At 33.9% G+C, this 14,305-nt stretch overlaps 1 protein-coding gene across 3 annotated transcripts in view; it reads left to right on the top strand.

Moving 5' to 3' along the window:
* The window catches only part of LOC306849960 (inverted formin-2-like), a 39,183-nt gene that overhangs the window by 4,968 nt on the left and 19,910 nt on the right, over nucleotides 1–14,305 (top strand). For all 3 annotated transcript variants that reach the window (XM_079385353.1, XM_079385352.1, XM_079385354.1), the window contains exons 2-12: nucleotides 1,516–1,959; nucleotides 4,854–4,969; nucleotides 6,370–6,529; nucleotides 7,469–7,502; nucleotides 7,615–7,756; nucleotides 9,673–9,805; nucleotides 10,963–11,739; nucleotides 12,748–12,890; nucleotides 13,703–13,764; nucleotides 13,854–13,956; nucleotides 14,142–14,227. In XM_079385353.1, coding sequence (XP_079241479.1) covers nucleotides 1,560–1,959; nucleotides 4,854–4,969; nucleotides 6,370–6,529; nucleotides 7,469–7,502; nucleotides 7,615–7,756; nucleotides 9,673–9,805; nucleotides 10,963–11,739; nucleotides 12,748–12,890; nucleotides 13,703–13,764; nucleotides 13,854–13,956; nucleotides 14,142–14,227 — 2,156 coding nt within the window. In that variant the 5' untranslated portion in view covers nucleotides 1,516–1,559. The remainder of the gene's footprint in view (nucleotides 1–1,515; nucleotides 1,960–4,853; nucleotides 4,970–6,369; nucleotides 6,530–7,468; nucleotides 7,503–7,614; nucleotides 7,757–9,672; nucleotides 9,806–10,962; nucleotides 11,740–12,747; nucleotides 12,891–13,702; nucleotides 13,765–13,853; nucleotides 13,957–14,141; nucleotides 14,228–14,305) is intronic.

The raw sequence follows: 14,305 nt of genomic DNA, 5'->3' as shown, positions 1-14,305 counted from the left end.
TCTGCGTCTGTTGATCCCAGAACAGCTCATTAGATGCATCACAGTGAAACATGCCAGGAAAGTCTGAACCCGCGTGGAGAAAGACGAGGAGAGCTCATGTTGGCTTGAGTTTTGCAAGTCTGAACTAATCATCCATTCCTCTGGATTAAAGAATGTGTTAAAGCTGCTGTTTTAGCTTTCCTTCCTGTAATACTCCCCCTTATTTCCTCTAAATACGGGTGTTTCTGATAGACGCTCTGAACTTACTGCATCCTCAAGCCTGGTTTGGATGTTTTGCAGCATAAGAGTTTTAAGAGATGAATTATTCCTCAAATCAAGTGTCTTTATGCTTGCCAGATGTTGCTTTATGTTTCACCAGCGGCACCAAATATGCACTAATGACTCAGAATTTGTCGCTCTTTTATGAAAGTATAGGTTGGGCTATATTATTTCCATATTATTCATAATCTATGTTTATTACAATATTCATTTCATACCATTAATGAGGAAAAATGCATTCTTCATGTTTGTTAGACCTTGAAAATGATTGTAAACTTCACTGAGTCAGCTACTTTTTAATTTTGGGCTCCATTATCAATTATTTATATTATTATTTATTTTTCTAAATTCAGTTTTCATTTTTATTTATCCTGGATTCCGTGTTTTAGGTTTTAACATGAATTTTTCATCAAATTGGTGTCTAAAGAAATTAATTCTTTAAGCTTTAGCAATTTAATGAAGCTTTTAAAATGTAATCGCATGACAATATAACAATTTACAGTAAATAAAATACTATTATTGATTTTTTTTTTGTCAAAAAAGGTTCTGCACAACTTGTATAAATTAAAATAGATAAAAATATCTTGGTTTTATGATATTTATAATAATAATAATATTCAATTTATTAAAACACAACAATTATTATTGTTGTTGTTGTTATTATCATCAACCGTTTTAATTTCTATTGTATGCAAGCTCTATTGTACCACACTTTATTAATAATAATAAATTAATGTAACATAATACATTTTATTATTATTATTCATAATATCATAAGATATTTTTCATCTGTTTAAATGTATACGGTATATAAATTCTGATGCACAGCACTTATTTTAATAATAATGATAATTAATAATAATAATAATGTCAATGTAATGTTTTAACTAATTGTATTATTATTCTTTATTATTATTGTTATCATTAGGAATATCATAAAGGTGTTTTTCATCCAATTTAATTCATACAGTATGAAGCATTTTTTACAGTATTTACAGTATTTATACAATATAAGTTCTGTTCCGCAGAACCTCATTTTATGATAATAATATTAAAAATAATTGTGATTATTTAATTAGTTTAATTATTATTAGTAGTATTGCTTTGAGAATACTTGCTGTACAGTAGTCACAATTTCTTCAAGTTAATCCAAACTTTTATTTTGGCAGGTTTTAGAGAAGAGATTTTTAAGAGCTATGAGAATCTAAATAAAACTATTGTGTATTTAATTAAATTCTCTTCTTTTTACCTTCTCAGCACCTCCCTCGATCTTCATCATCATCATCATCATCATCATCATCATGTCTGGGAAGTCAGACAGCGTGCAGAAGAAGTGGGCGGCCGTACGAGGTCGACTGGGCTCATCTCAGGACTCGGACAGCTCGCAGGAGGCCAATCTGGAGAACGCAGACGCAGAGCTGTGCATCCGTCTGCTGCAGGTGCCCACCGTGGTCAACTACTCGGGCCTGAAGAAGCGTCTGGAGAAGAGTGACCAGGCCTGGATGGTGCAGTTCCTGGAGCTCTCTGGGCTGGACCTGCTGCTGGAGGCCCTGGACCGTCTGTCGGGACGCGGCTGCTCTCGAATCGCAGACGCTCTGCTGCAGCTGACGTGTGTGAACTGCGTGAGAGCCGTGATGAACTCGTCCGCCGGGATTCACTTCATCATGGATAATGAGGGATACGTGCGCAAGCTGTCGCAGGGTAGAGACGCTCTTACTGTCTTGTTTCAACCCTATAAACCCTACCGTATCATATTGGATATGCAAAAGCCTCTAGCAAAATATTGCGTATTTTTGCATAGTTTGAGTCTCTGAATAAAATTTTGTTTTAAAAAATAGTTTTTTTTCCTCCATATTCTCACTATATCAGACTACATGAGCCATAAAAGCCCGATGCATCAAATATAATACTCATTAAAAAACACATATGCAAACTTAAAAAAAAAAAAAAACATATTTTTTTCTAAAGTGTTAATAATCCGCTCCATTTCCCCCAAAAAAATACATTTTAAAGGATTGTTTATAGTCAGAATTAATTACTTTTAATCTCATAATTGACTTATGTCATAATTTTGACTTTCTGTCTCATAATTATGACTTTTTATCCCATAATTGACTTATATCATAATTTTGACTTTCTATCTCATAATTATGACTTTTTATCCCATAATTGACTTATATCATAATTTTGACTTTCTATCTCATAATTATGACTTTTTATCCCATAATTGACTTATATCATAATTATGACTTTTTATCCCATAATTGACTTATATCATAATTTTGACTTTCTATCTCATAATTATGACTTTTTATCCCATAATTGACTTATATCATAATTTTGACTTTCTATCTCATAATTATGACTTTTTATCCCATAATTGACTTATATCATAATTTTGACTTTCTATCTCATAATTATGACTTTTTATCCCATAATTGACTTATATCATAATTTTGACTTTCTATCTCATAATTATGACTTTTTATCCCATAATTGACTTATATCATAATTTTGACTTTTTATCTCATAATTATGACTTTTTATCCCATAATTGACTTATATCATAATTATGACTTTTTATCCCATAATTGACTTATATCATAATTTTTTGACTTTCTATCTCATAATTATGACTTTTTATCCCATAATTGACTTATATCATAATTTTGACTTTCTATCTCATAATTATGACTTTTTATCCCATAATTGACTTATATCATAATTTTGACTTTTTATCTCATAATTATGACTTTTTATCCCATAATTGACTTATATCATAATTATGACTTTTTATCCCATAATTGACTTATATCATAATTTTTTGACTTTCTATCTCATAATTACGACTTTTTATCCCATAATTGACTTATATCATAATTTTGACTTTCTATCTCATAATTATGACTTTTTATCCCATAATTGACTTATATCATAATTTTGACTTTATCTCATAATTATGACTTTTTATCCCATAATTGACTTATATCATAATTTTGACTTTCTATCTCATAATTATGACTTTTTATCCCATAATTGACTTGTATCATAATTTTGACTTTCTATCTCATAATTATGACTTTTTATCCCATAATTGACTTGTATCATAATTATGACTTTTTATCCCATAATTGACTTCACATAATTGAGATAGAAAGTCAAAATTATGACAAGTTGATTGTGATAGTCATAATTATCATAATTTTCTTTTACTGTCTCATAATTATGACATTTCATCTGATTATGACTTTTTATTTTATTCATTCGTGTCATAATTTTGACTGTCTCATAATTATGACTTTAATCTTAAAATTGTGACTTTTTGCTTCAAAATTATGACTTAGTGTGTCATTACTTTTTATCTCATAATTATGACTTTTTATTTCATTCACTCATGTCATGATTTTGACTGTCTCATAGCTATGACTTTTTACCTCAAAATTTACAGTGTCATAAATATTACTTTTTATGACATAATTATAACTTTTATATTAGAATTATGGCTTACTATGTCATAATTTCAACTTTTCATCTCACCATTATGACCCCTAAAAGCTAAATAAAAATGTATACTTAACAAAAAAACACATGCAAACGTTTTCTAAAATAACTTTTTTATATATATATTGTCTAAGGCAGTGGTTCTCAACCATTTTTACTCCAAGGCCCCCCTCCTCTCCAAGTCTATACTTCAAGCCCCCCCCCACCTTTTCTATTTAGAAAAAAAAGTATTCTATTACCTTTTAATTCCATGTAATTATTTTTAAACTGAACAAATTCAAGATAGACTTAAACAGTGTTTTATATTTGCAAAAATACTTAGCAAGAATGTCACTGCAGATATTCTTACAAATTAAAACTGTGAAGCTAGATTATACTGTAAAATTAACAAATAAGCACAAATCAACCTGCCATACCAAAAAAGACCACAGGGAGACGCCATATAGCCACTATACGGATCTATTCAGAATCATTAAACACACCAAAATACAAACGAAAAATGAAACCATTCTAAATGTGTGCAAACTCAGCGATCTGCCAGGTCCTCTGTCAAAACAAGCTTTTGAAGCGTCTGATACCCATAGATCTACATAAATAAGTTATCTCGTTAAATAAAAAAAATATTCACTATAGTTTAATTTGTGAGGCTTTACAAGGATAAAGGAATAGTTCACCCAAAACTCATTTACTCACCATCATGCCATTCCAAACCCGCATGAATTTCTTTCATGCTTCTCTTTTGACAATACACACGTTCACAATCCAAAAACAAGCCTGTCGAAGTCATGCAATCTACATCCGAAAGAAGGATTTGGCTGAACTGCTCCTTTAAAACTGTGCACTGTCCAGTAGTCAAGATAAATTCAGAAAACACACATTCCTCTAAAGCATTGCTCACAGTATCTGCATTGCACAATCTTCACACCTATCACATGCTTTGGCTGGTTTTTTTAACCATCAGAAGTACAAAGTTCACATTACGTCTCCCAAAAATTAGCTCCTAAAAGTGGAGATTGACAAAATGATGGAGGAGGAAGCTAAAATGATGGAGGAGGAAGCTAAAAACACTGCCTTTCCTCTCCCTTTCTCTCCAGCTTTGGACACGTCCAACACCATGGTGAAGATGCAGGTGTTTGAGCTGCTGGCGGCCCTCAGCATGTTCTCCTCTGAGGGACACCGACTCGCTTTAGACGCTCTGGACCATTACAAGGCAAGTGCTCATATGATTTATATGATTGTATGATTCATGCTCCTCTATCTGGCTGAGTTAAGGGATTGATATCAGGTCAGGAAGTGAGTTTTAAGTGTCTTTTACACCTGGTGATCTGAAGTGCTCAGCTGAGACAGATAACATGCGTCTCCTGTGACCGTTTGGGATGGATTTCGTCTATTAATATATCAGTGTGACTGCATGTGAGTAAAAACACAAAACTTCACTGTAGCTTCTAAATAGACTGAGGAATTTTATTCTTTCTGCCAAAGTGACATTTTGCCCACAAAAAAAGATTTTCTTTCTGTATTTTTGTCTGGTTTTTCAGTACAAATATCTAAGTATTATTAAATCAGGATACATTTACTTTATTTTTTAATTGCTTGCTGGCATATTTATTTATTTATATACTTTAAAATATTTAAATACTTAATATAATTTTTGTTTTCATGAATATTTTCTTTCTTACCCAGTTGGCAGATATTATGATTTTTTTTTACATTTACATTTATTCATTTAGCTGACGCTTTTATCCAAAGCGACTTACAATTGCTATATATGTCAGAGGTCGCACGCCTCTGGAGCAACTAGGGGTTAAGTGTCTTGCTCAGGGACACATTGGTGTCTCACAGTGGATTCGAACCCGGGTCTCTCACACCAAAGGCATGTGTCTTATCCACTGCGCCATCACCACCCTATTTACCACCACCATATACATATCTCTTTACTTGCCTATAATGTACTAATAAGATTTTAAGAAAAAAATTCTTGTTAGCCTTGTTTTGTTAAATTAAGTTTATTTCATACTTCAGGGGATGTTGTGGCCTAATGGTTAGAGAGTCGGACTCGTAATCCAAAGGTTGTGGGTTCGAGTCTCAGGCCGGCAGGGATTGTAGGTGGGGGGAGTGAATGTCCAGCGCTCTCTCCACCCTCAATACCACGACTGACGTGCCCTGAGGTGCAAGGCACCGAACCCACAACTGCTCCCCGGGCGCCGCAGCATAAATGACTGCTGTGTGTGTGTGTGTGTGTGTGTGTGTGTGTGTGTGTGTGTGTGCACGTTGGATGGGTTAAATGCAGAGCACGAATTCCGAGTATGGGTCACCATACTTGGCCGTATGTCATTTCACAGATGTTTTAAACTCAATATATATATATTTTTATGTAATATATCATTTTTTTTTTTTTAACAACTTAATATCTTGTCATTTTCCATCTCAAGTAAATGTGCCTTGATTTAAAAATGTTTAGGTTCTTGTTATTGAAAAAAATTATTATTTTTATCAAATTTTCGTTTTTAAAGCGCAAAGGTTGATTGACAGGCCCTGCATGTTAAAATAAGCTCAATATAAAGTCTGCATGACATTAGTGTTGATGCGAGTGTTGTGTTTGTCTAACAGTCTGTGAAGACGCAGCAGTATCGATTCAGTGTGATTATGAATGAACTCCAATCCACGGATAATGTGCCTTACATGGTGACCCTTCTGAGCGTCATAAATGCCCTGATCTTCAGCGCCGACGACCTGCGCCAGAGAGACAAGATGCGCAAGGAGTTCATTGGTACATCAAACCTAGATACTGCATACTATGCACTTTATACTGTCTGCAATTGCCTGTAATATTTTGAATAGTACATTAAACTTAATTGTTTACTGTATACTGCAGAAATAGTATGAGTAGCATGCAAGTATGCTGTTTAGAACACAACTTTTATTCCAAATACAGCTTTTATAGAATACTAGCATACTACATACTGCACAGTGTACACTGCCTACTGGTTATTAAAAATAGCATGTGAAATAGCAGGCAATATGCAACCATTTAGAAGTTAGTATGCTTTTATTTTCATAGAATATAGAAAACTGGCATACTACTTACTGCATACTGTACAATGTACACCGAATGCTGCCTGCTTTTTATTAAAAATAGAATATGAAACAGCTTGCAGTGTGCAACTATTGAGACCGTAGTATGCTATAATTTAGTGCAATTGCAGTCTGATCACATAATGAGTAAAAACTGTTGTAAATTGTTGTTGCTTACTGTGATTGCACATTTTGACCAATTTAGTAGATGCAAAAATTGTATGAATAGTATGGAAGAATGCTATTTTGAACACAGTGTTTAATCAAATCTTAGCATGGAATACTAGCATACTACTTACTGCATACTGCACAGTGTACACTGAATGCTCTAAAATAGTACCTCAATGATACTAAAATAACATATCTGTACATTGCACATTTGGACCATTTTAGTTGGTCATCTGAACTGTGCACAATATACATAGTGCATACTGCAAAACTAGTATGAGTAGTGTGGTTAGTATGCAAGTGCTAACAGAAGTGATCAGGTCTTAATTGCATTCACCTGTTTGTCACTCAAGCACACGCCTCCTGTTTGTGCTTTAACACAACTGAGCTTTCCAACAGAGCACTAGATGTTTTGAGCATTATTTATGATATATTCATGGACTTTATGTTTATTTTCATCTACCAGGATTACAGCTACTTCACCTGCTGCCAAAGTTAAGGTGAGTTTGTTTAATTAATTGAAATGTGCACAGAAAAACAAAGTAGAAATGCACACTGAGCAAAGGAAATGAATCAAGCTGTTCAGTCAGAGTGTGTGCGTGTGTGCTTTAGAGAAGAAGATGATGAAGACTTGATCATCCAGTGTGAGGCGTTTGAAGAGGCCATGGCTGAGGATGAGGATGAGCTCCTGAGGCTTTATGGAGGAATTGACATGAGCAACCATCAGGAAGTCTTCACATCTCTGTTTAACAAGGTGAGCAGCCGTAATGCCAAAAATATTATTATATGATTTTTTTTCCCATTTCATATGATATAGTTGTTTACCATTAATGGGGAAGGAAATGCTTTCCACATGTTTGTTTGACCTGGAGAATGAATGTAAACATAATTAGTTTGTTCCCAACCTTTAAATTTAGTGCCGCATGAAATGCATTTAATTTTTCCCTAAATTCTGCGTTTTTCACTTTTTTTTTTTCCTCATTCTGTGTCTTATGATTTAATTCAAATTTATCATCAAAAGGAAAAAAATAATTTGCAACAAAACGTTGCCTATATATATTTTTTTTAATTCAAATATGATGCTGCAAAACAGAACTGTATGAATTAAGGCATGGATGAAAAAATTATATTTAAAAAAAAAAAAAAAAAAAAAAAAAAAATATATATATATATATATATATATATATATTTATTTATTTATTATTGTTGTTGTTTCTTTAAGAAGTGGGTCAGACAAGACATCCCGTTTAATGAAATTTACAAAAGTTATTTTATATACATAGAGCGTATAATAAATGCAAATAGTGTTTACTTTAATAATTTAAATAATAAATAAAATGTCAAAGTACCTGTACTTGTATAAAAGAATAAGTGATCGTACTAAACTTTATTAGATTTTAAATGAAGAAAGGTATTGCTAGGATGGTGGCAAAGACTAGTATTTTGAGTCTTTTAATGTCGTCTAATAATTCTTGTTCTAAATGTGTCTGACACGATATATGCTATATAAAGTGTTACACTGAATGACATTTTAGCTGTTTTCTCCTGTAAATCATGGTAAAAAAAATTTTTAATTTTTTTGCTCAGCAAAAAATCAAATGAAACGGGACACATATTAATGTAAAAGCTGCATACGTTTTATCGTTTTGATATTTGAAAAACCCTTTTAATCTTTGTCCCATATTCAGTGGTGGCTAAAATGATTAGAACACTAGTATTTTCAGCAGCTAAAAATGGTTTGAAGTCAGTTATTTCTATCTTTTGCTGTAGTGTGTCAGTAAGAAGTATCAGTTTACATTTCCAAACATTCATTTAGTCTCCAAGACGCTTCAAGAAAGCTCCTGAGAAACTCTGCTCAAGTGCACCGAGGACAAAAGCTGCTTTAAACACAAAGGATGTAACACCAAATGTTGATTTAATTTAGTTAATAGAAGTTAATTGAGCAAGAAAATCTATTAATGACATTATTTTTGACAGCATCCTCATTTTACAGTATTTTTACACCAGTGCCTAAATCTTTTAACAGTACTGTAGATTTGCAGGTTTCCTGAAGCGTCTTGAAGACACAGTTCTTCTGGATTTTAGTTTCTGTTTCTTCATCTTTATTTGACCCTCTAACTCTATCACTCTCTATTCTAATTCTATTCTTAACAACATTCTTTTAGACTTGCCCTCTATTCATTTACTAACTGCTTGTTTAGCATCTCTATTCTTTTGTATTCTATCTGCTTTCTTTATTATATCATTAAAAAACCTTGCTGTGTGTACTGTTAAGCTAACTAAGACTTATAGCACTTGCATGTCATTGCTCTTTTGTTGATTTTGATTGTTTCTGTTGTTCTCATTTGGATAAAAGCATCTGCTAAATGACTAAACGTATATGTTATTCCAGACAGACTTGATCTCTGTGTGTCAGACTCCTTGTGCAAACAAAAATCTCACTGGATTATTACAATTAATGGCAAAATAATTGTTTGAAAATGTAAACTGATATTTCCTACTGACACACAATAACTGACTTAAACCATTTTTAGCTGCTGAGAATACTAGTGCTCTAATCATTTTGGCCCTCGCTGTATATTTTAGTGCACAACAGTGCAGATGAATTCTCTGGTGGTCGCTGCTGCTCTTCCTGATCTGTGTTGTTGGGCTGGTGTGGTGTGTTTGCAGGTGAGCAGTTTCCCGTCGTCTCTGCAGCTGTTGTCCGTCTTACAGGCGCTGCTGCTGCTGGGTCCGGAGCGAGCGGATATCTGGCAGGCGCTGGAGGCGCTCGCTAACAGAGCCACGCTGATCGCTCAGAGCTGTGAGTCTCTCTCTGCATCCTGTCTGTTTCTCATAGAATGGATTGATTAAATACTGACCCCTTTATTATTAGTGCTTTGACGGTGAATAGTTGAACTGTTCTTCTGTGGCCTCTCTCTCTGGGTCTGATCACAACAATCTAACACATGACATTATTCTCAAAGGAAGAAGTGTTGTGGCTGGCTGTCAATATTACAGATCCTTATTTTAAACTAAGGGGCACAATCACTCACTAAGAAAGTTTATTTATTTATTGGATTACAATATTCTGTGGCATTACTATGACATACAGCAGTCACTCAATACCATGGCATTTATTTACTTACTTGTACTTATTTACTTAAGACCATAAATAAAAATATTTATTTACTCATGAGTCACTTTGCATCGCTTGCTTGCTTATTTACTTTTTTAATTATGTATTTATTTGTTTGTATATCTACTTGTATGTAGAAATGTACTTATTTTTACCTATATATTATTTACACATTTAATTTGTTAATTGCTTAATTTTAGTCTTATTTCCTTATACATTTACTTATTTACTTTTTCTCATATTTACATATTAATTCACTTGTTTATTTTACTTATTTACCTATATTATATACTTGCTCCTTTACTTGTTGTCTTATATTTGCTTGCTTATTTACATATACCCATGACTTATTTACTCAATTTATTATATATTTATAATATATAATAATTTATATACATTTTTATATATATATATATATATATTTGATTATCTGATATATTAACTTCAGTTATGTACTTATGAATTCATTTTAATTTATGCTTGTTTTTTATTTCATTATTTTATGGTCTTATACTTATTTACTTGCTTCAAACTTATTTATTTTTTACTTCATTATTTTCTTATTTGCATTAATTAATTTACTTATTTAATTTTACATTTAGTTAATTATATACTTTACTTTTTTATTTAACTTATTTACTTGCTTATTTATTTATTAATTTTAATAATCACTAAATTGTTAATATTTCCTTGTGTATTTATTTGTTTATTTTGTTTGTAAGATTTCATTTTGCCTGTACTGATGAAATGTGATGGATTCACAAAGTGATTTTCTCTCTCTCTCTCTCTCTCTCTCTCTCTCTCTCTCTCTCTCTCTCTCTCTCTCTCTCTCTGTGGTTCAGCTGAGATGGAGTCGTATGAGAAGATCCTGCAGCGTCTCGTCTTCTCGAAGGAGTCGCCCAAAGGCTCTAATGAGGTCGACGGCTCCAAAAGAAAGAATCAAGCCGTTCAGACGGAGTCCAAAGATGATAAACTGGAGTGTTCCTGCAAACCAGCCAAAAACCAGGCTTCTCCTCCCATCTCAGCAGTGCCTCTCAAAACAGGAGCTGGACGACCTCCTCCACCTTTACCAGGAGCAGCGATGCAGACACCTCCGCCGCCGCCTCCTCTTCCAGGAATGGCTTCTGTAGGTCCTCCACCACCTCCACCTTTACCTGGCATGGGTACGCCTCCGCCACCTCTTCCAGGGATGGGAGCTCCGCCGCCGCCTCCTCCTCTTCCAGGAATGGGAGCTCCTCCGCCGCCTCCTCCTCTTCCAGGGATGGGAGCTCCGCCGCCGCCGCCTCCTCTTCCAGGAATGGGAGCTCCTCCGCCGCCTCCTCCTCTTCCAGGGATGGGAGCTCCGCCACCGCCTCCTCCTCTTCCAGGAATGGGAGCTCCTCCGCCGCCTCCTCCTCTTCCAGGAATGGGAGCTCCTCCGCCTCCGCCGCCTCCTCCGGGTTCAGGTCTAAACGGCCCTCCTGCTCCTCCTCCTCCTCCAGGAGCGGGTGATGTGATCGTGGCCCGGACGTTTTACCCGGTTGGCCAGTGTTACTCGGCGCCGGTGAGGAGCGGCCCACATCCCACGCTCCGGATGAAGAAACTCAACTGGCAGAAGCTGAACTCCAGAGCAGTCACCGGTGAGATCCGTGAGGAACGCTGCTGCGCTTCCCAGAGAACACATGAACTGAGAACATGCAGAGCTGTCACTGCGCCAAACGCATGAGAATCACAATATGTAATGTAGTCGCCAGGCTTAATATAATTAACTAAAGCTAGAATAATGTAAAATCATTATTTGAAATAAAATAACATTAACAGAAATATAATTAAGTTGTTTTTTATTAAATCAGCTTGTTTAGTTAAAACTAAAACTCAGTACAAATTACATAGACATTAAAAATGACAAACACAATAACAATGACATAATTAAATAATTGTTAGTCATTTTTTTTATAAAATATAAAAATTTAATCTAATTAAAAATATTAGCAAAAATACAATGCAAAAATGCAGACATTTTATTGCAGCTGGTTGCAAATATAGACATTTAATAAATTACAAATAAAAAATTAAAAGTAGCAAAAACGACAATTACTAAAGCTTTAGATGAAATTAAAATGAGAACTGAACATATAAAAATAAAACTAATTCAAAATATTAAAAATAAAAAACAAAGTAAACATTTTTTAGCTAGTTGCAAATAAGTAGATATTTTTAAAAAAATTAGAAATAAAAAATAGAATTGACAAACATGACATGATTACTATAACTTTAACTAAAATTCAGATGAAAACAGAAATAAAATATTAACAAAATATAAATTTTTATTTTATATAATTTTTATATAATTATTTCAGCTAGTTGCAAAGGCAACGCTTGTTATTTTTGTTTAGTTTAAGTTATGACACGGACATATCTTAAGACATATTGCAAAGTGGCTCAAACTGAACAATCAATCTCAGAAGCATTCATTAATCAGCTTAGACATTAAATCGGACTGGAAGTCATGCGCTTGCATTTCTGTGTGCAAATACAGAGCATATTTGATTGAGTATATGTTGTCCAGTGGCCGGTCTATGAGTGTGACATCTGAGACTGAAGCTGGTTTGCATGTATTTGATTGTGTATATGTTGTTGTTTCATAGATGGTCCTTCAATATGGGCGTCTGTCACGAGCGATTCTCCGCTGGAGCCCAATTACAGCAGCATCGAGCAGCTCTTCTGTCTGCCGCTGGCCGAACCCAAAGACAAGAGTCCGGCCGCGCCGCTCAAGAAAGAGCTCAAGGAGGTGAGCGATCCTTCAGAGTAGAGGTGTACGACAACAATATTTTACTGAGTGTGTTATTGTGCTGATATTTTAAGTGTGGACGGCTGACTCAAAGTTTGATATTCTTCATATTCTGTGTGATAGTCATTAGGTTTAAAATGATTTTAAACTTTTATAGGCATTTTTACCATTATAAAGCCTTTAAAAAAAGTGTGCATCACCTTTTACAGTTTAAAAATGCTTCCATTTTAATCAGTCAATTAGAATAAGACATTTGGGCTGTTATCAAACAAATTAAATGAGTATCAACAAAATTCATCTTTGCAGTGCAGAGGAAACACAGTTGCATCTAAAGTGGCTTTTAGATTTATTTACACCATTTAATGCAGGACATGAATGCATTTAACCTGCAGTTACAATGCAGAAATAATGTTTTGATATTTTAAACACAAAACATTGAATACTGATATTTGAAATTAACAACAAAAAAAATCATGGAATTTTGGGGTAAAAAACTGAATTTGATAAAAAATAAAATGCATTTCATAAAAATTAAATTTGTCAAACATTTAATAAATTGTTAAATTGCTGAAGTCTCATGATTGCAATTAATTACACATGCTTTTTGAATACTTATATTTTGTTTAATCTATAATTTAACCAGTAAAATTGTAATGGAAAAAACAAATCCTGAAAAAATAGCTTTTTCTTTGAAAAACAAAATAAAAACGTAATTTATGAAAAAATAAAACGGATATCATAGGGCCTGTAGTATAACATCACTGATGAATAAGTTACAAATAAACATTGAAGAATTTTCTCCTATTTCTCAGATTTCCTTCATTGACTCCAAGAAGAATCTGAACCTGAACATCTTTCTGAAGCAGTTTAAGTGGTAAGATCAGAGGTTTTGGATTGGTTAGCGTGTGTTTGTGATGTTGTGACGAGACCGTTAAGATTATTTGATTTTTCACTCACAAACAGCTCAAATGAAGAGTTTGTGTCGATGGTGCAGAAAGGAGATTGTTCGAAATTAGACGTCGAGTCCCTGAAACAGCTTCTAAAACTGCTTCCGGAAAAACACGAGGTGCTTCCACGTAAAATATGATAATTTGCAAATATTTCACATTCAGAAATCTTGATTCAAATGAAAACGAAGCTCACAGTCGGTGTTTTCGCTCATTTTGACGTGCATCAGAGTAAATCTGCAGTCTATCCTGCTTCTGGTCAGTTGAGTGTTTTGGATTAACTTTATTGCTTCTGCTTCTCCAGATTGACAACTTAAAATCCTTTCAAGGAGATCCGGACAAACTGGCCAACGTGGACCGCTTTTACCTCTCACTGCTGGCTGTACCCTGGTAAAGTGTCACTAAAACCCAAATTATATGTGCATGAGGCAGTTATTATGGAGGATTGAGTTTGTTTTGTCTGTCATC

Source organism: Barbus barbus, assembly GCF_936440315.1.
Source record: "Barbus barbus genome assembly, chromosome: 30".
Taxonomy (NCBI): Eukaryota; Metazoa; Chordata; class Actinopteri; order Cypriniformes; family Cyprinidae; genus Barbus; species Barbus barbus.
This window is presented reverse-complemented; position numbering and strand designations above follow the sequence as displayed.